General features: G+C 40.6%; 4 protein-coding genes across 5 annotated transcripts; 2 read left to right on the forward strand and 2 right to left on the reverse strand.

Moving 5' to 3' along the window:
* Positions 1-337: 337 nt before the first annotated feature.
* Positions 338-4,050, forward strand: proca1 (protein interacting with cyclin A1). Its single transcript, XM_037478240.2, has 4 exons — positions 338-1,071; positions 1,142-1,274; positions 1,855-1,989; positions 2,110-4,050. The coding sequence occupies exons 1-4, from the start codon at positions 549-551 to the stop codon at positions 3,779-3,781; spliced, it is 2,463 nt and encodes an 820-aa protein (XP_037334137.2). The 5' UTR covers positions 338-548; the 3' UTR covers positions 3,782-4,050.
* Positions 4,051-4,126: 76 nt separating this feature from the next.
* On the reverse strand, positions 4,127-9,746 carry LOC119216850 (dehydrogenase/reductase SDR family member 11-like). Of its 2 annotated transcripts, none has more exons than XM_037470009.2 (7): positions 9,443-9,746; positions 8,937-9,146; positions 8,410-8,504; positions 7,979-8,108; positions 7,711-7,800; positions 7,564-7,629; positions 4,127-7,444 (listed from the first exon to the last, which is right to left on the reverse strand). In XM_037470009.2, the coding sequence occupies exons 1-7, from the start codon at positions 9,626-9,628 to the stop codon at positions 7,403-7,405; spliced, it is 819 nt and encodes a 272-aa protein (XP_037325906.2). In that variant the 5' UTR covers positions 9,629-9,746; the 3' UTR covers positions 4,127-7,402. The 2 variants fall into 2 exon arrangements, with proteins under 2 accessions (XP_037325906.2, XP_037325915.2); XM_037470018.2 differs by having other exon boundaries at positions 9,497-9,745.
* A 1,003-nt stretch (positions 9,747-10,749) lies between these two features.
* ca4b (carbonic anhydrase IV b) lies at positions 10,750-14,214 on the forward strand. Its single transcript, XM_037465624.2, has 8 exons — positions 10,750-10,966; positions 11,101-11,145; positions 11,225-11,389; positions 11,626-11,771; positions 11,881-11,973; positions 12,768-12,834; positions 13,044-13,207; positions 13,603-14,214. Exons 1-8 carry the CDS (start codon positions 10,906-10,908, stop codon positions 13,807-13,809), a joined length of 948 nt encoding a protein of 315 aa, XP_037321521.2. The 5' UTR covers positions 10,750-10,905; the 3' UTR covers positions 13,810-14,214.
* A 2,468-nt stretch (positions 14,215-16,682) lies between these two features.
* si:ch211-105f12.2 (RIMS-binding protein 2-like) lies at positions 16,683-18,538 on the reverse strand. The gene is made up of 5 exons (XM_037464679.2): positions 18,276-18,538; positions 17,860-18,016; positions 17,450-17,571; positions 17,293-17,364; positions 16,683-17,203 (listed from the first exon to the last, which is right to left on the reverse strand). The coding sequence occupies exons 1-5, from the start codon at positions 18,495-18,497 to the stop codon at positions 17,138-17,140; spliced, it is 639 nt and encodes a 212-aa protein (XP_037320576.2). The 5' UTR covers positions 18,498-18,538; the 3' UTR covers positions 16,683-17,137.
* Positions 18,539-20,760: the final 2,222 nt, after the last annotated feature.

A 20,760-nucleotide genomic window follows, 5' to 3' on the forward strand; every position in this document is an offset into this window, starting at 1 on the left:
GTCATCACCAATTCACTGCCGGTTTTGTGGCATTTGAAAGATGTCCAATCTCCTGCGTTGGCACAATCACCCGATGCCAGTTACCATGGAAAGGGGGGGGGGGTAAGCTGGAACCTCCTCCATGCGTGTTCCCAAAGTAAATCTCCACTTTCTGAGGGGTTGAACTGAGGGGGTTGGGAGGTAACTCAGGGTCATCTCTCTGGGCAATGGAAGTGTGTTTGGGAGGGCGGGGAGGGGGGAGGGGTGGGGGGGTCATGATCTACACCGCCAAATTAACCCCGTGCGAATGCACGTTGAAATACAGTTGGCTACTGTATCTACTCTCAGATTGTATCCGCGCTCAGCAGCCTGATAATGGAAACCCTACCCGGGCTGGGAATCTAAAGAGGTTAATTCGACTGACTCCTCCCAGCGTTGCTATTTTTTCGCATTGATAGTCACACCACTTGTGAGTCGCCTTATAAGTGAGAGAGCTGCTCGGGAGCGCCGGACAACCTCCAGGAGCTGTCTCCGTTACGCATGGTGCTGAAAGTGCCACTCGCCGCATCATGTGGTCGGTCTTCTTTGTCTTTCTGTCTTATCTTGACAGAAACTTCGTTAAGGGCGACTTCCTGAGTCGAGCTTTGGACGCAGAGAAGGAGAGCAAAGAGATGTTCTCCATGCTCAACGGCACCTTTTGTGCCAAAATGTCAACCGTGCGGGAGAGCTTCCTCTACCAGGTGTCAGACGGAGCCGAGGTGGTGCGATCCGTCATCAGCCCCGCCGGGATGTTTGGAAACTGTTCGGTCACAGCGAACCAGATGCAGGTGAAGTCGTTCATGCACGAGTGCAGGTTGGGACTGAAAGAACACAGAGCCGACCGACAGCTGGAGACGCGTTTTGTGCGCACGGATGAAGCCAAGCTGATGTGCCGGGAGTTTAAAGAGAGGTCGGAGCGCAGAGGCAAGGTGGTAAAGAGTGATGACTCGGAACTGCCGGACAAGGTTTTAAAAAGACCCAAGAGAGGCTTCACTTACCCTGGGACGCTGTGGTGTGGAGCTGGAAACATGGCTGATCATTATGACCAACTTGGTGGGTTTTATGAATTCAATGAAGTAAGTTAATTCGACGAATGAGTGATAATAATTGCGACTTTTTGCAGGAGAATTTGCGAAGACCGACAGCTGCTGCCGTATTCATGACCACTGTCCTCACGTCATCCACGCCTTCTCCTCTAATTACGGCCACACCAATTTCAAGTGGCACTCCATCTGCCATTGTGCCTGTGATGATGCGTGAGTATATTCCTTTTGAGGCAACAGTGCTCACCACCACATGCTGCCAACATATATATATACATATATATATTATGATATGTAAATATACACAATACCCTTTATTAAAGGTGTTTCATCATAATACTACAGGAAATATGTATAAAATAAATGTGTTTCTCTGTAAAATTGTTATGGAAAATTCCTGTAAATTCATGGTTCTCGCACTTTATTCAAATTAAGTTTATGGTTTTTGTTTAACAGCTGCTGCTGCCAGTCATTTGAGCGTTATTTTACATGATTTGAATGTAATTTAAGAAAACAGTAAAATAGGGGAGAGGGAAACGGAGAGCGACAAGACCCTTTTTAGCGAAGTAAATCATAAAATAAGTTGAATAAATGGATTTATTCTTTGAAATAAGTCTGGAACAACTTGGTAGACACTTCAGTCGAAATTTGCAGGAGAGGAATTGCGGTAATATGTTACACTAAGCTAACATGTCTACGCCCTTTTATGCAGTCACTTTGCTCCTGTGGGTCAAACTGCATTGCCATCAGGAAAAGACAGCTGGAAATAAGCCTGACTTGTTGTTCTCATTAGGTTGAAAGATTGCCTGAGGAAAGTCAACGACACATCTTCCAGGGTAGTTGGTCAAGCGTTCTTCAACGTCATTGGTGTGCCTTGCTTTGAGCTTGCATATGAAGATCAGTGTGCAGAGCGGCACTGGTACGGCGTGTAAGTATCAATGTACCATGGTGTCAAAAAAACAACAAAAAATATAGATTTGCAATATACTAAGCTGTATTGCTTTCTGATTTGATGACACAAACCTCGCCTCTGTTGGTTCTCTTGCAGGTGTAAACGTTATGAGAAGTTTCCCATTGCTGTGCTGAGAGAGGCCGTCCCGTACGACTTTGGCGGGATCGAGGCCATTGATGCGCTGCCGTTGCCTCCTTCCGAAAAGAAGGAGGACTCTGAGAAGAGCAAAGACGATGTGAAACCCGAGAGTACAACACAGTCTACAATGTCGGGCCCCGAAGAGCCTTCTCTAAGAAACGTTGTCACCGCCGCCGAGGACTTCATCAAGGTCCTCGCTACCGTCTCCACCTCTCAAAGCTCCACTACTGACTCCACTAAAAGCGAGTCCCAAAGTTCAGAGAAGAAGAAGAGGAAGAACACAGGACGGAAGAAGAAAACCAACAAAAAGCCAAAGGGAAAGGGGAGGAAGAGAAAGCAGAAGACAGAAGAAGGGGCTGCAGTTTCACCCTCTGGCAGCAAAGCTGAAGAAGTCATCGCTCTAAGTAACGCCATGGTGGAGCCACACCAACACCAGCAGTCAAGTAGAAACACAAACACAATTGTTGACAGAGAATATAAGATGAAAGAAAAAGAAGAGCCTTTTAAGGAAGTCATGAAAGATAAACCTTCAATAGATAAGGAGATAGTTTCCTTTACGTCACCTACAATAGTCCAGAGGAAACCAGCAGAGTCCTCAGACGAAACCATTCCGTCTTCACCAATAACTGCTGGTACACATAAAAGACACAGCAAAAAGCACACAAAGGGAAGAAAAAAGAAGAGCAAGAACATCTCTCTTTCTCCTTCTACAGAGGTGGAAACGAACACAACAGACAACGTAGGAGTTGTTTTTCCCCCCACCGTCACCACCAAAACCCAAACAGCCCGGCCGGAGCAACAAAGCCCTGTTGTCAGCACTGCCAGTACCCCCATTAGAATCCCCAATGTCAAAAGGAACAGGTCAAAGGAGAGAGGAGACAGAGCGGGGAGGAAGAAAAGGAGGAAACTCAACTCTGGTTCCTCCATTGTGGCCCCTACCCAAGAAAATTCCTCCACGGACAATCTGAAAGTGATCCTTCTCACTGGGGCTCCCACCGTGCCGTCGCTGTCCTCCGCAGACAGAAAGGTTTCAGAAAGGATGGATGTTTACGCGAGTAAGACGACCGTCCGAGGTACGCCTGCGACTATTAGTGTTCGGAAAAGCCAAAAGCTGAAAGGACCGAGAAGCAGAAGGAGGAAAACGGTTGCTCCTCTTTTGAGTGAAAATCCACTTTTTCCCAATGGCTCTGAAAATGTGATTCCTATTGTCACCACTCAAGAGAAGAGTGAGGCACTGAAACGCCCTCGCAGCCCTTCTGCAGGGAGAACACACGGTCAGAGCGAACGGATGCTTTTGACCGCCGTCACGGCAACCCCTCCTGTCGTTACAGAGCGACACGGGCAGACAAGCCAACAGCAGAGAAGACCACACATGAAAGCCACGGTTGCATTACTCCCAGATGGAGCATCTATTCCCAAACAAACTGAACACACAGCAGTGACTCTTACACCCACGCCACCTAAAGTTGCAACCACGGAGGAGCTTGACCTACCGATCAAGGACAAAACGCACGGGACCAGCTCAGCAACTCCCATCATGAGTCCGATGCAGTTATCGATCGATAGAGCCAAAGCCCAATTCACCAGGAAGAAGAGGAGGAAAGCCGCTCTGTCTCTCAGACAACAGTGAGCCATGTGCTGCACCTAGAAAGGCTGGAAGTAAACTTAGGCTTTAGCTCCTGTCGATCACGCCTACATACAAAATGTGATAAAAAGGTATTAATCTTTTGTGCTTCAGCATTTCAATCGTCGAAATGGAAAGATGCTCGATTGTAATGCGAGAATCGTGTTTTCTGCATGTCTATAATAAAATTTCCAAATGATTAGCTTAGCCCATGTTCATATTTAATGATGGAATAAACAAAATAAACAAAGCTAGCTGTTTCTTTCTTCTGTGGGTAATATGCTTACTTATTTTGTAGTTGAGGATTAGATTGTTCCATCTCTACACAATAAATATGACGTAAACAACAGCAAACAGCAATAGTTTTATTACAGTGTAGTTTTTTCAAGCTACATCCGACAGCTTTTAGAGGTGGGGTGAGTGGGGGCATATTCTCTTATTATCCGAGGTGGAAATATTTAATCAAAGCTGGATAAATAGAAAATCAGAGGCTTCACTCTAACCTCATCATTCTTTCTGTCAACGTTTCTTTCCATACTGCACACTCAGACACCATGAAAGACCTGCGAATTTCTGCACTGAGCTGTTTTGTTTAAAGGGGATTTTGTTCTTGCAGTTGCTCCCCCCCCCCCCCCCCACAAGGTTTGGTTTAAGGGTCACATTCTCCACACAGATTAGGTGTTCACTTTGCACTTTACTTTCACCTCCCAGCACTGAGGGTTTGTAACACCCAGTGCAGAGGATGAAATCCTTCCAAGTCAGCTGATTCTCACATGCTTGCATAAGACAAATGTATATGCATTAAACTTTAAACGCTGAGAGATTGCGATCTCCATCACATCTTTTTACATACTGAACAAAATGCACCGCTGAGAACAATTTTCAGATGTGTTTAACGATAACAGAATCCTTTGTGTGAATCTTGCAAACAGTGGGAAAGAATGTAACAATGCCGACTTTTATGCTACGGCTGACATTTTTTTGGAAGACACCCAAGCCTTCAAAAGGAGCTTGGCATTCAAACACATGCATAAGCTGGAATGGCAGAGCAACTAACACAGTTGGATCTGTGATAAGACCTTGTTAACAGGGAGAGGAGAAAAAGGGGAAGACATTTTCCATTTCATCAGCAGGATTATTATATATATATGTGTGTGTGTGTGTGTGTCTAGTGACATTTGGGATCTGAGGCGTTGAACGGCAGTGAAAACCAGGTCAGCACAGTGTAATATGGCCTTTGTCCATATTGGCAAAATAGATAGTTTAGCCAATATTGTTCTGGGAAATCTTACTTAAAAGCAGTTATTTATGAATGAACTCACTGCGGCTGTTGGTTGAAACAAGACAATGTGCCGTGGGGGGGTGTTTAATATACAGGACGAGTTTCATACCAGTGTAGCAACCGGCGTTCCTCGACATCTGTGCAAAACAAAAAATTAAGAAAAAATGTTGAAATCCTTGAGCTCTACAGCAAACCAATTTTCTCGACCCATGTCAATGAGCTGTGGCCTCCCTCGCATTGATCGAATTCCCATTACAGCAAGGATGGCTTTAAATGATGTGAGATGTGCTGGGAGGCACACTCAGACAGGAGAAAACACCCCCAAGGGGATGAACAATCCATAGAGCGGGTGATGATGGGAGGACAACACACTCTGTGGTATCCCATGAGGTGAAGAATCCAATAATCCATCAAATCCATGTTCATTTACACAGAGAAAGATTTATTGATGAAGCGAAACGTGTCAAGGTTCGATTGGCTCCTACGGCACTGACGGATGAAGAAGAGGGAGGATGCTTCTGCTCAGATAATGGGTTGTCTAGGACAGTGCAAGGGTTTTGCAATTACTATAAAACACATTTGAATTCATGTAAATCAAAGGTGAGACACATATTTAAAGAATGAGAAGAAATCAATGCCGGGGATCGTCAATCAAACACCTTTCAGATAAAATACAAAGACTATGTCCTATTGTGTTATTTTAAATCTCTAAAGGAGAACTTAAACATTATAATACTCCTGTTCTGATTTTCAATCAAACGAAAAAAAAGTTCATCTCCAAAATGTTATAAATACTGCAGCTCAGCTTTTTTTGCCTGCTTCTATAAAAAAAATCCTTGTTGTTGTTCTCTGGAGACCCAAGTGTTTGGTTAATGGATTTTCATTAGCATTAGAAAGATGGCGGGTGGTTGTGGTTGGCAGTTTCGCAGCTAACCTTGGCTTTCCTCCGGACTGGAAGCTGAGCAGGAGCCTCGCTTTCAGCGAGACAGACGGGGACATTGTCTCAGTGTGTAGGAGAGTGGTGTGACACAGCAGCAATGCTGCAAACATGCTTACAAATGGATAAAATCAAAGCTCCTTGAATCTAGTAATCCCATCATCTTCTCTTTTGATCTGTGGTATTGTGGACTATGAGGCTGAACACTTCTGTTGGAGACTGAATAGACGTTGAAGAAGTTTTGAGCTTTGAACTTAGTTTCATAATCCTACTCATCAAATGATGAGGTTTTAGTTTTATGAGCACATAGACTAAACAGCACAGAAAGGAGAGGTCACCTAATTATGTAAAAAAATCCCTCTCAAGCCTAGCGGTCACTTAAAGAAAACAAACAGATGTGTAAAACAGCATTTAGCACAATACTGGGAAATAAAACCAAACAGAAGAATATTTTTTATCAAACAATTATAAATTATACGTTAATGTTTCTTCCCCTCCATTATGTAGGACTACTCAAGGACTACTACTTATTTACTTCAGAAGACACACAAACAGTTTGTGTTCTCGTTCAATACTCTCATTCAAATACATCAACAAAACTTTTGTTTTCCTCTATTCAAATGTGTCTCTTCTATGAAATGTTTGTCTTTACCCCCAATAAACTTCTCTTTGCGAGTCTTGTTGTCATCATAAAAGCAGCACTCAGGAGCCTTTTCATAATGTTGCGTCTTGTGTCCTCTAGTGGACAAAACCTAAAGGGATGCTCATCACGTGTTGCTCTTAAAAAGGAAATTCATACTCTTACTGTATGTCTATTGTGACAGAATGAATGGCTGTTGTTGTACTCGTGAAGAGTTTTAGAATAGTATACTTTATATGCTTTAACCTTTTACCTGAACACCATTCCCATTGCCGGATGTTGGAGCTCTCTTTGATGGTGAAAGTGAGACCATTAAGATTTGTTACACTTAGCAACATGTTGGTAGCACAGACAGTCTCCCCATCCTCACTCCCACCTTTGCTTTCATGTCTATGTGAGATAACAAGATGACACCTGAGTTTGACTTTTTTTCTTACTATGCTGACCTTGGAAAGCGAATCAAAGTAGCAGGAGTGTAAATTCACAGTGGCGGGATTGGTCTTTTTTTTCACTACACTATTAAGATTGTATTGTTTGTTTGACTTCCTTTTTTTAAATGTTGTAGAAAAAATAAAATACTGCACTGCAAGGAAAATAAATGTGAAGTTAAATCAGTAAAGTATGCAAATTTAATTTATTTATCGCCATCTGCCTCTTATACGCAATATCTTTTCTCCTAACCATTATATTTTCTTTTTAAAAAAAGAGGATCGCACTCCATTTTCCGTTGTCTTCAATTAATCATATGAAGAATGTGTCAGTAGACTACTACACCACCTGCTCCACTGATCGCATCTGAATGTCTCCGATCTGGAAAAAAAAACATGAACGTTATCTTATTATGGGTAAACTGATGATTCAGCAATAGCCAGAAAGCACAAAAGATACATTATAGAAATAAATAAAAAAATACACATGAAACCACATACCTGAACATGGGGAGGTGCACTAAGGATATATGTGACAGCATTTGCAATATCTATTGCTTCCAAGACCTGTAAGAGAAGTGAAAAGTGAAATAATATGCTGATAATTGTATCAACAATGCTCAGGGAGTGTAGGAATAATACTTTTACCTTAAATTTAAAGAATGAATCCATTTTATCAGCATTATCTTTGTAGAGCCGTGAAAAGAATTCTGTCTCCACCACACCAGGAGAAATACACTGCAAAAGAAACAGTGATGAGCGAGTTACTCAGAGAGTACCCTTTTATAACTTCAAGAAGCATTGACAACAATGTACTTATTAGCCACTTAGAAAGAGTACAACAGACACTTCTCTTCTTTGAGACAATCTCAAAAAACATTGGTAGAGTATGAAGTAGTTCTTAGTTATCTCTCACTGTGGCTCTGATGTGGGTGTTGGCCTCACGCAGCTCCTGTCTCAGGCCCTCCGTCAGGGCCGTCACAGAGTACTTGGTGGAGCTGTAGAAATGTCCATCAGCAGAGCCAGGTACGCGGTGTCCGCTCATGCTGCGGGAGAAGAAGATGGTACAAGTTGTCGGTCATCACAAGCATTTATCTTTATGCGTTGATATGGTCTTGTCACTGAATTGAGAAAAATGACAATTGCTTTTAAGTTCTTTAAAAATACCCATTATCAGAAATGATCTGCAGAGTTATCAATACTGAAAATATTTCAGGGCCCGCAGCACTAGTACGGTCCATAAATGGGATGATTGATCATTTGACTTTGTATGTTTGTAATGCCATAAATCCGTAATAAAATCCCTAATAAAATCCGTAACAAAATCCGGTATTTCACAAGACATACCTGTTTATGTTTATGATGTGCCCATCGTCCACATTTCTTTCCTTCATTGATTGATACGCTTCACGGGTGCAAATACACAAAGCAAGAACGTTCACCTACAACAAAAAGTAAAAATTAATTAATAGACAGCTTTTAATCTGAGAAAAATAAGTGTCCCAGTGGCAACAGAATATCCTTCTTATGTGCAGAGAAACAGCTTTTTGTCCCTTTACTATGAGCTATGTGTCAGATATAGGACACATTTACATGAGAGTTGATACCAGACTTGATATTCCCCTTAACATCTGCTGTGTTGTCATTGTGTGGGATTTGATTAGTCCAGAGGGTGGATTATACTTAAGATTGACTGATGTAAAATAATGTCATGTTTTGATACTTATGTAACATAAGCCCAGGTGTCACCAATAAAATGACGGATGGCTCTAAGCTGTCATGACAGTATAATAGTGAGACAGCCAAAAATCACCTAAAAAAAGTGTAAACAGATCTATTTATTTATAAGCATTCAGTTCAATGTGCGATCTTACATTCAGCATGTGCTTCCAGCCGCTGGTTTTTCCATTTAACAGAGACTCTGGATGAGCCAAGCCGGCGTTGTTGATGCACACGTCGACTCCTTTGTGCTGGTCCTTGATGGCAGCAAACATGGACAGAATCTCCTCCTCGTTGTTCAAGTCACACTTGAACGGAACCAGAACTCCATCGTGGCCTGCAGCCTGCAACTCAATGGCCAGTTTCTGAAATCAAGAAGGAAAAAGCTGTCAGACAATCAATTTTGTAATCTACTATTTTTTTCACACTGACCACCCTGCTGCCAATTCAGTATTTAGTAGTGGTTGAGGGGTGGTACTGTTAGTATAGTAGTATTTCTTCTCTTGTGCTTATATATGCGCTCTTCCCCATTAACATAATTTTAGTAAACAAACCCGATAAATATAGTATATGTAAAGAAAAGTGCTTTCACGGGAGCTGGCGTTAAGTTACTTCGAGAAAGACATTTTATGCGTCTCGCCTCAGGTGCATCGCAGCTCACATAAAACAAGGCCCCAGCTCCCAAAAGTGCAGAAATGAACTTTGGAGTTTGGACCTGTATCTTCTCCACGTCCCTGGCACAGCCCACCACCTTCATACCGGAACGGACCAACTCCTTCGCCACGGACGCACCGATCCCGACCGAAGCTCCGGTCACAAGAGCCACTCTGCCCGCCCAGCGGTCCATCGCAGCCTCCGGGACGCCGATCAACGCCGATCCCCTCCTTCCAAAACAAATCCCTGTCAGTAACGAGGCGGCGGAGGAAGTGGAGCCACGAGCTCCAGCTGTCAGTGGAAACCGGAAGTGTTCGTGAACGCAGCACAGACATTTGTAGTTTACCGTGTTTTAACTCGCTCCGTGCATTGTTGCATTGTCGCTCCGACGTGTTGCATTGAGGAAAATGGATACAAATAGGAATTAGAAGAAACCACTTGAAAACAGATGAGTGTATGTGTATGTGGAAATAGTGGAAATAAATATCATATTTGTATTTTCATACTGGAGGCAGATATTTAATTTAGTAGTTTCCCCCCAACAATACCAATTAACTTGATTGTTGTGTTATTAATGATCATTATTGTAGTGTATATACGCATGTACAAGTAAATGTGCAATATATACCTAGTTCCTGGAGCCCCTGAGGTTTCAACCCAAATAAGAAAGGAGCTTGAATACCATGAACGCACCATGATGAGTACAACAACTACTATTTTACAAGCCCACTGAAATGAAATAATCTTACATACAAATCTTCTTTTTGTTGTGTTTATGCATTACCGCATGAGCAAGAAGAATACTTCATCGTTTCGTCTTTAATTTAACCTTCTCAAAGGGTTAGAGTCCGACATTTCAATTTAAATGAACAGACAAGACAATGTTAGGCAGTTGAGGCCGTTATGTGGCATAATGACAGAGAGCCAGCAGGCGCCCAAAACAGAGCTCATCTGCCGCTAGACGCCCTGCAATCACCTACTGGCGATGTTGGGTACTGCACCAAAGTAACAATTCTTTAAAGACAGAATCTATTGATTGACCTTAGAGATGAAGTAAATCATCAGCAATAGCTGTACAGTATTTATTGTCCCTTGAAGTAAATCCAAAATTACAACACCATGTACTTGTAGATTAATCATCTGTCCTGTCATTTATTGATAACTTCTCATTAAAGATAACACAATCTTTGTTACACCTAAATTATATCTGACCGGTTGGAGATGTTTCTGTCAGCAAAATACAAACGACCTCTTCAAGCTGTGAGTTTCACGTCAAATCTTGTGAATATCAGTCTGCAGATATGAGGGCTTGGTATTGTCACAGGGTCAGGAGTCATAAACCTGAAGCATGTGGTGTGGGTGGGATTGAAAGGTGAGGTAACCTCTCCCGTAGAGGCGTTGGTTGAACTCCGTCATCATCTTTCAAAACCTTCATTTTAAAGAAAGCAGAGCGGGACACATGCATTCACAATGCTGTTGGCACGTATTTTATTTTTAATTGGATCTTCCATGAGGATTGTATCAGGGTCAGGTATGTTCTCAAAGAAATTAATCCAATTTATTGATTACAATTTGCATATTTTATTAGTCTAATTAGGCAATTTTTTAGTTTTAGGCTTTTTCTCGCTGTTCACGCTATAATTTATTTCAAACATCTTCTTGTAGATTGGTGCTACCAGTCCCAAGTTACATGCAATCACACCTGCACAGGTAAACCTAAAGATAGACCATTAGAGGTTTCCATAAGTTAACAACAGTGGAGTCATTTTTGTTGTTTTACTTACCTCAGGTCCAGAGACATGGGGAGTGGTTTCCCAGTATTGCAACGGCAGATCTCAGTCTCCAGTTAACATTGTTACAAGGAGAATGCTGCTAGATGAACGTCTCGCCCCGTTTCACTTCATTGGCTATCAGGAAGTTTTTCATGGTCGCCTCATGAACACGGGTCACAGTGGTACGTCTTTCTCATAATTGCAGTTTTACTTGAGAAAGAAGATTTGTTCAATAAATATGACAATTATTATAAATTAGCTTGGCAAAATAAACTCGGGGGAAATAGTCACAAGGTGAGCAATGTCTATACTTAGACCTGATGATGCTGCAATATGCCGATACTCTTTTAAATGTTGTGCTGTTGTGCTGCATAATATAATCATCACCAGAGGGGTGTTGACTTAAGTCTTTTCCCAGTTCAACTAGATTTACCTTCTAGTATAAGAATCAAAGGAGGAAACATGGCTGCAGAATATAAAGCAGTTCAACTTCACCTGCATTGGGGGAAAGATGGAGGACCTGGGTCCGAACACACTGTCGATGGAGAAAGATTTCCAATGGAGGTAAGAAATATGGGAATATAGAAGTGTTATAATTAAATAATTATGCCACTTTCTGTAGTGTGTTAAAGTACACCTGAATAAAATACTGAACCATTTTATTCCTCTACAGATGCATATAGTCCACATAAAAGAAGAATACAAAAATCTGTCACACGCTTCAAGCGACCACACAGGCATTGCTGTTCTTGGCTTTTTCTTTCAGGTGATATAATTTGATTATCATATACGAAATCAGCTTGAAATCTATCTGTTTAGAAAGAGTTTGATTCAACTAAGATGAACAATTCGTGCCCCACAGGAAAGACGTTAGCTGGTGTCTTTTGCATTGCAGCCAATTCCACCACCAGTCATTGTGATCACACACTGCACAGAAACTCTTTGTGTCACTGAGATTAGGTTATTCACCCCAAAAACCTGAATAGTCTTTTGCACTTACACAAATCAACTGAGGTGGCAGTGTCTGACCATAAATCTATTAATGTGATTCCTCTGCATGATGCTGCAGGAACAAGGCCCTGTATATAGTTGTATTTTTTGTGTGCTTTTTGAATGAATGGTATTAAGATGGTATTTTTTTAAATAGAAAAAGTTGTCATTTTAAATTTAGAATTTTTCTTCCCCAAATTTGGTGTGCCTCTTGGATGGGGGATGACATTTTACTATCCCGCTGATGCCATGGGCCAGTGCACTATTTGTTGTAGTGGACAAACAAGTGGGAAACAAGTGAAAATGTATTTAAAGTATGTTCAACCATTCCTGGTCATAAAGTGATTTTCCTGTTATTCTTGATCAACTACCACTCTGGGATAAACAGACACACTACGATGGATGGAAAAAAATGGACATTTTCTAAACCTTTGTGGATCAAAGGTTACAGGAAGCCAAAATCCTTTAATAAAGCCCTAGGTTCTGTTTGAACCAAACCTTATATCTACAGTATGTTTTACCCACTTCTACAGAATTTCCATGTGACATCAACATTTTATTCTTTTACAGAAGTCTAAGTCTGCAAATAAGAAACTTGATCCCCTTCTTAATGCCCTCAAATACATCACACAAGCCAGTAAGTCATATCTGCAGTCATAGAAAAAAAGAGATAATTTTACACCATTATCTTACTCCAGTGTTGGGCTAAAGTACAATTGTTGATCGATAACGGTCTCGTAAAACCGCTTTTACAACATCTCAACAAAGAAATAGATTAACAACCGAGCTGCCACTTTGAACAATTTCCTTGTCTAATATGACATTTCTGGCTAACTTATCTTATAGCCAAGAGTACGACACTGAAGGGCGTGTCCCTGGAAATGTTCATGCCTCCTCTGAGGAACACGACCAAGTACTTTCGCTACGATGGCTCCCTCACCACACCCGACTGTGCTGAAGCTGTCACCTGGAGCCTGTTTGAAAACACAGTTCCAATAAGCATGAAGCAGGTAATTATTTAAAAAAAATCTTAAATATATAGATTTATTTGAATACAACTTTCTGGATTTTTACATGTTTTTGTCCCAGCAACTTCAAAGCAATACCGTAGCCTATTATTAAGATATGCTATCATGCTTAGTGGGAACAGAAAAAGCTGTTTAATCATATTTAACACAAAACCTGAGGAAATATCATAGGCTGGGGAACTCAATTAGGGAAAGGGATCACGTATAAAACTTACTTTAAAATAGATTAGAACATATAATGGATGTTTGTATGTGTCCATTATATCGTTGCCATGGAATCGGAACAAAGAGAAGCTTTACGTAAATAATTTGAGTGGTTTCAATCTTCTACCGCCGCAATTATCGTTTTCCCCTGTCTGTTGTGATCTTTATTTCAGCTCGCTCTATTCGCACAGCTTCAGTTTTCAAACGGAAAGCAGATGGTTCAAACCTACAGGCCCGTGCAGCCCTTGAACGGACGTCAGGTGTATTACTCCGGAGGCCACCGCGCCGGGCTTAACAGTGTGTTACTCATCACGTCAGTGCTGGTATCCACTACACTCTCTTGTCTCCCTCTATTTACTTTACTACACCTTGATCGATGAACACTGCTCTCTAAATTCATTGATGTTTGTCAAATGAATGAAATATTATGTAGTGTATGTTTAAAAAATAAAAACTAATGTAACGGGTGTGATTTTGTTGTTGTGAAGACATCCTCATATGTCAAAGCATGCTTAATTTGCCAAAATTGCTTAATTTTGCATTCATCAAGATGTAGACTTAGCACCCTAACACCTAATAACGTGTGTATGTTTCATTTCATAAACATCTTGCTGACAATACAGATTCAAATTGTTTTTCTTGCAGAGTACAGGACAATATTGAATATATTTATTATAACAGTGTTTGCTTCTTGTTCTGCAGACATTTAAATGAACCGCAGTCTTTTCCAGTTAATAGTCTAAATTATGTTGTGTGTGTTAAGAAGGCTCAGACTGTGCTACACACTGTTTTGTCTCAGTTGTTATGTTGAATGTTATATAATGAATCAATGAACAAAGAAAACATTAGTTGAATTCCTGCTTTGTAGAAAAGCTTTATATGTTGTTGTTGTTCTTCCCTGTCCGGATTAACGATGAGGCACTTGAATCTGATATCAGTCAGAGCTCCGCCTCCCCCTAACATCCACTACGTGGCAGCACTAAACAGTCTGAACGACTCTTTGGACTGAATGTTTTCAAATCTGGGTTGCAGAAGCCTTAAAGTCTTAAGTCTTAAAACAGTAAATGAATATCCTTACACATTTTATTTATATGTTTAACAGTCATGGGAAACTTTTCAAGATTCATTTACATCTGCCCTTGTACACAGCCAAAGAGGATGAACTGTGTCGGAGATCAGTCAACAAGGTACAACATAATTCAATCAGTCCTAATCAGTGACCTGGAAGGATAATACCCCCTGGTGTCATTAGATGATGCACTTGTTTTTGGCCCCCTGACTACCAACAGTAGGACTCTGTACTTGAGACTTTGGATAAACTCCCATGTTGCTCAGGAATAGATAGTCGGATGTAATCCCAACCTCTGGCAGAGGAGTACTGAGATAATCTGCTGGATGCACAGTCATTCACAAGTTTATGATGTTGTCTTGAACACACATTTTGATCATATATATACAGTATATATATATATATATATCATATAGCCTGTATGTGCATGTGATAATTGACAGGGTGAATGCATTTAATCTTTCACTCCTTTGCAGGATAATCTTTTTGTCAATTCCACCATTTGCAAGCAGTTCTTTTCGCTTGTCTTTTCTTCTTTTTCTTTTCTACACGGACGTCTTCTCTCAGTTTGTGAGCGCTGCCCTTCCCCCACTTCCTCTTATTTCACTTGGTGTGACTCTGAGGTTTGGGTTGTCGTGACAACAGAGGACACAGGCACTTGTATGTTCTATTTGCAAAGTTTCTGTTGTTGCAAACATATTGCACATTGCGGCTGCTGGGATAGTGAAGAGCCTTGCACCACCTCCACCACCCAACCCACACCTTGTCAGCAACATGCAGGCGTGAATGAGTTCTCGGAAATATAGACGCGATATGAATCTTTTCTTGCATAATTTATACAGATCATTGTGGACTGTTCATGGAGGACAGTGAAGGCCACCAAACTCCCTTTGCAAACATTTGACATAAAAGATGCTCACTCAAACAATAAGTCTGCTACTAATTGTTACTTTAATGTTGTATCATAATGTTGCCACACGACTCAGTGTTGCAGTATCAGTATATAGATTACCGTGTTCCTGAGATCATCGATGCACATCTGCATTCATTATTACTGGAATTAATATTGATCTACTTCACTGTCTTCTTCTTTAAAAACAGGTGTCCCCTTTTAACTGTATGTCCTTAAAAGGGATGAACAAACACTTGGCAGCAGTGGTGCAGTCTGACGGAGCCTCATGGGCGTAGTTTTTAAATTTGCATGTGTTTGTGTGTGTCTGTGTGTGCGGCCGTCTGTGTGAAAATGTGTAACTGAGTAACTGAGTACACTATGCATTGAAGTAAATTCAGAGGTACTGTTACTTTACTCTTGTATTTGTAGATTGTGAATCATATTTAGTACCATATTTAGTAGTAAAACACTGTAAGTACATATTTTTCACATACCACTGTGAGTGTGTGTGTGTGTGTGTGTGTGTGTGTGTGTGTGTGTGTGTGTGTGTGTGTGTGTGTGTGTGTGTGTGTGTGTGTTAGCGTCTGCATACACTTCCTGGCATGAACTTACATGTGTGTAAGTGTGCTTGTGTCTATGTGAGTATGTGACAGCTTTTCCTGTGTTAACCACGTGGTTCAGACGGGGTTAATAAAAAGGCCCAGTTCACTTCTGGGTTGTTCTTTCTGCTGTGGAGTCCAAAAGCTGGTAAGAGCCTGACAAAATGTGACCTCATTCAAAAATTCTCTGATCTCTGCTTTCATTTGTTCTATCGATCCATTTCAAATGCACTTAAATTCACAGGAGCAACAACTTTGTGCCTCATTAATGTTTTATATCAGGGTAATTTTGAGCAAAATGACTTTGAATTGCTGTGTGTGCGTTTTCATGTTTTTCAGGTATTGATCGATGTCGGAAAATGTGTTAATCTGATGTGTGAAAACATTATTGAACCCCTCATGTCTTGAGTGTTTGCTGTGGAACGACAACAAGCGACTGATTTACAGTGTTTTCACCCATAAAGTAGAAAGCACTACTAATCTTCAATACACAGTGTAGTGTTTCCTACTTTATGGATGAGTATACTGTTGGCTGCAGAGAGGTGTGCAAGAGGAAACCAACGGACTCTGTGTGAATATTGTACAAATCTAAAGCCCAATAGAATGTTTCTCCTGCTTTTGTCATTACACATTGAAATGATAATGGTGAATGATATAACCTGATTTCTATTAACATAGTAAAATCCCACACAGCAGTGGAAACAAGTAGCTGAGATTTATAGATAAGGGAACCCAGGTGAGCGCTGTAGAAATCCAAATACATTTTAATATGAGTCTCTGCTTTACAGGTCGGCCTTTTATAACATGAATATGTTCCGTTGTACAAACTTTCTGTTGATAAATAAAATATTTGCAAAAACCTTTCTCCTCAATTTTCCTCATGAAAAAACTATAATATAATTACAAAAAATGTATATACAGGATATAAGGCAAAATGGATATGCTTTAGCTTTTTGAGATTTTACTCGTTTTTTTTCATATAGTTTTTGTATGAACCAACTTCATATAGGTGTAAAGCACATATAAACACTCTTTCTAATTATTGTTGCTACTCTCTTTCCTTTTGAAGAAATATATTCTTTTAAAATAGAAGCTGATCCGTCTGGGTCTTGGCCTTTGAGGCAAACATCTTAGCTTGCCGTTTTCTTCTAATTCCAGGGTAGCGCCTGCAGGTAATTTGATGGAACCAAACCTCTCCGTCCGTGCAGATCCCCCTAAATTTGAAATGAAAGTTATATTTTTGTGCAAAGTGCAGAACTACCGAAACATCTTGTTTTATTTTCATTTTAAAGCGCACACTCACGTAATAAAATCCATCTTGATCCATGTCACCTAACACGTAGATAATGTCTCCTGAGCGAAAGCCAAGCTCAACCTTTAAGAGACAAAAAGAGTTTTGAGTGACACCACAAACCATACCTTTTATTTGAAAAAAGATAATGTTTAATGATAGTTTTTACTTCATTGTCAATGTTTGGTGAACTTTCCCATGGATCGTAGTCGAATAAGGCCACCATTCGTTGAACGACCACATCATCAGAGATGCTGGCCACCTCGCTCAGATCAGGTGTAAAAGACATGTCTGTAGGCCCAAATACACAGCACTCCTTCGAAATCACATCTTCCATCCACGCAGGTCAGTATAAACATCAACGCGTATGGATATAACGGTTTAATAGACTGGCAAAGAGTAAACAACTACCTTTTTATATTCACATTATTTTTACTTATTCATTTATTCTAGTTACTTCCTATTGTTAACTTTAACAGCTTAGGCAAAGTGGTTAAATATATTAGAATATACTACCCCTATTTCAGTGCCCGTGTTGTGTGTTACAGCGCAGTGTCCTGCAGATAGGGGGGCTGATACCTGAATGGTCCACAGGGAGGAAGCCCTGCCGCATGAGTAGATGCTTCAGGTACTCGTCAAACACTGGGATTTCATCCACCATGTTACTTGGAACGTAACCGGAGAGACCCCCTGACTCACCGTGATAGAAACCGTCAGAGTCTGCGTCTCCAAATACCTAATAAAAATGCAGAGAAAAGAAAAGAAATGTTTCACACATTGCAGCAGTGGGCATATTCAGTGACATCATCCAGGTGGGAAAGGTGAGAGGAAATCAAGAACAGAGCTGATTCCCACACACTCAGCTGGCCTGAATGTAGGCCAAACAAAAACACCATCTCGTTCTTTTAAAGAAGCCTTTTAACTGATGAAGGACATACTTATAACTCAAACAAACACATGACATAAAATAATTGTACTCCATTTGACCGTTTTACCTTGATTATCTGGCCTGGAACGAAAGGTAGCTCTTCTGCAGCCATCTCATAGTTGGGGGACATTGCAGCAGGGTTGTATGGGTAAAGTGCCACAAAGAGTCGTACGGTGGGTAACGACACCTGGCTTGCGGTCTCGAGCTCCCATTCTGAGTGCTCCTCCGGAGAAGCTATTTTCACTTTATCTGGGAAGATCAAAACATCCACCTCGAGCCCTGTGTCCATTGGCAGCAGCGTCAGCTTCTCCACAGTCAACTTTGCAGAAAGACGGCTGTTGCACACAGCAGGCCACGCCTCGCCCTCATCCTAATGGGAGGTAACTAAGTTAAGCAGAAAGAACTGTAATCCTCTTTGAAGCAAGTGGAGAGATCCCTTAAGTCAGCACTACTTGATGCACTAAGACTGTACAGTGCACCGTGATGGGAGTAATGGTTTGCAAAAGAAACCTCTACCATGTTATCTGGATCAGATTTAGCCTGCTTATAAAAGTGGCAGCTGAATATTGATAAAAGGTTCATTACATATATTTCTGAGAAAACAAGGTTTTAAAAAACATCTAGTGAAAAGTTTATTGAGTTCATTGCCAGAATTATAATATTAAGATTCTCAAAAATAGATGTAAACAAATTGATCCTCTTAGAAAAGTTCAGCATAACTATGAAGATGTAGAAAAGCTTCCAGTGAGAAAACACTAATAGCACTAAGAAATAAATATTACTTCTGTAGCTTGAAGCCTCAGCTCTATACAATCCATTTGAATTGAAACGGTCAGGGGCAACCTTCACCTGGTTTACACTGAAAGTGAGCTCACAGGTCAGCAGGTATCTCTTCCTGTGGGAAACGGAAAGTTTCAGAAGTAGATTGTAGATTGTTGACACGTAGGCTGTGGGTTTATCAGTTCGAGGCCCCACCGTGAGAAAAAAAGATGGTGGTTTGATGAATTTATCAGCGGTTTAGTCCAGAACATGACGTTTCAGCCACATGTACCTTTATTTCCATGTTTGGCCAGAGGAGGGGGCTATGAACAAATGTTGTGAAACCGTCAGTGTTTTGAGATTCAGAAATTAAAATTGACACTCTGGTATAAGACTCTCGCTCCCTATTTACACTCCCTGCTCTTAAAGTATTTTATTATAAAAGCACGAATTGCTCATAAAATCCCCTTAAGTTAAATTCAAATTTAACATCAGAGAACATGGAACATGTCCATCCAGGTCCATTAATTCATACTACATCCCTATTCTCCCCTACAAAATGCAGAAGGAAATAAAAAATCTGATATCACTTTTGTATTAAATTGGGAATTACATTTCTCTACTCAAAAGTTATTTTCAAACAAAAATCTCAACCCTCATTGATTTGATTTGACTTGGATAATGTTCACTGAATGTGTTGACCTATATATGTTTTTATGTTTGAGGCCAATTCTGATTAATACTAATTAACACAATCTCGCTAAAAGTGCAAAAATAAAACAAACGTAAACACTTTTTGACAAACTTTCCAATATACAATAATGTTTAAATTTGTGACCTAACCATGAGGAGAAATGCCTTCATTGAAGATCATTTTTGCACCATTAGACCGAAGAGAGAATAAAAATTCCAAATGTTTTACTGTACTGTGGATGGAGGGCCAAGAACAAAGTTCAAGATGAAATCAAAAAAAGTGGATTGGTAGTTCAAGGTGGATTGGTAGTAAGGTCCTGGAAGACATCTGTCAGGAAATGAAGTAGAAGTGTAGAAATGACACTCTTTGGCAGTCATCTGGAATGTGGAAGATGCAGAAGGGAGAGCTTGAGGGGCCGGAAGATGAAGGACAGAGCGACATTTATGGCGGCACAGTAACTCAGAAATAATCACGCATCAAGCAGCCTCACAGAGACCTCTATCCAAATAATTGTGTGGAGTGTGTGTATTCTTCCTATGTCTGCATGGCTTTTCAAAAACAATACATTTTAACTCTGTTAATCGTAAACTCAATTATAAATTTAATCAAGTTTCTCCAACATCCAGAGACACAAACTTTAAATAAATAAACAAATACATGTTTTATGTTTCTGCCTCTCTAATTAAATACATCCAGAATGTATTATGGTGGACTGGAGGGTATCCTCTTGGCACAGGTAGACATGGTAAATGCAGGTAAGAAGTTAAATCATATATATGCAATATATCCCACCATCTCAGAATGCTATAGAGGCAATATAAATGCTCCCAACATTGTATGTAGCAATCTATTCTAATGTCTCCTCTAAAAATCCAACCGTTTTTAAATTCCTAAAAAGTATCCCGAGCTCACCTTTAGGGCCTTTACCCGTCACCATGGTGGTGAGCAAACTAGGCAGCAGGGCCCCTAATAAAACTTTTTATCTGCCTGTTTGCATGAGACAAATTCTGTTTTTATGACCGGCCCAGGATCACAAAGCACACAACCCTTCTGGTCTGACGGCCCCTCAAGCTCCCTCTTCTGCATTTTCCACACTCCA

This window comes from Pungitius pungitius, chromosome 3, assembly GCF_949316345.1.
Source record: "Pungitius pungitius chromosome 3, fPunPun2.1, whole genome shotgun sequence".
NCBI classification, from domain to species: domain Eukaryota; kingdom Metazoa; phylum Chordata; class Actinopteri; order Perciformes; family Gasterosteidae; genus Pungitius; species Pungitius pungitius.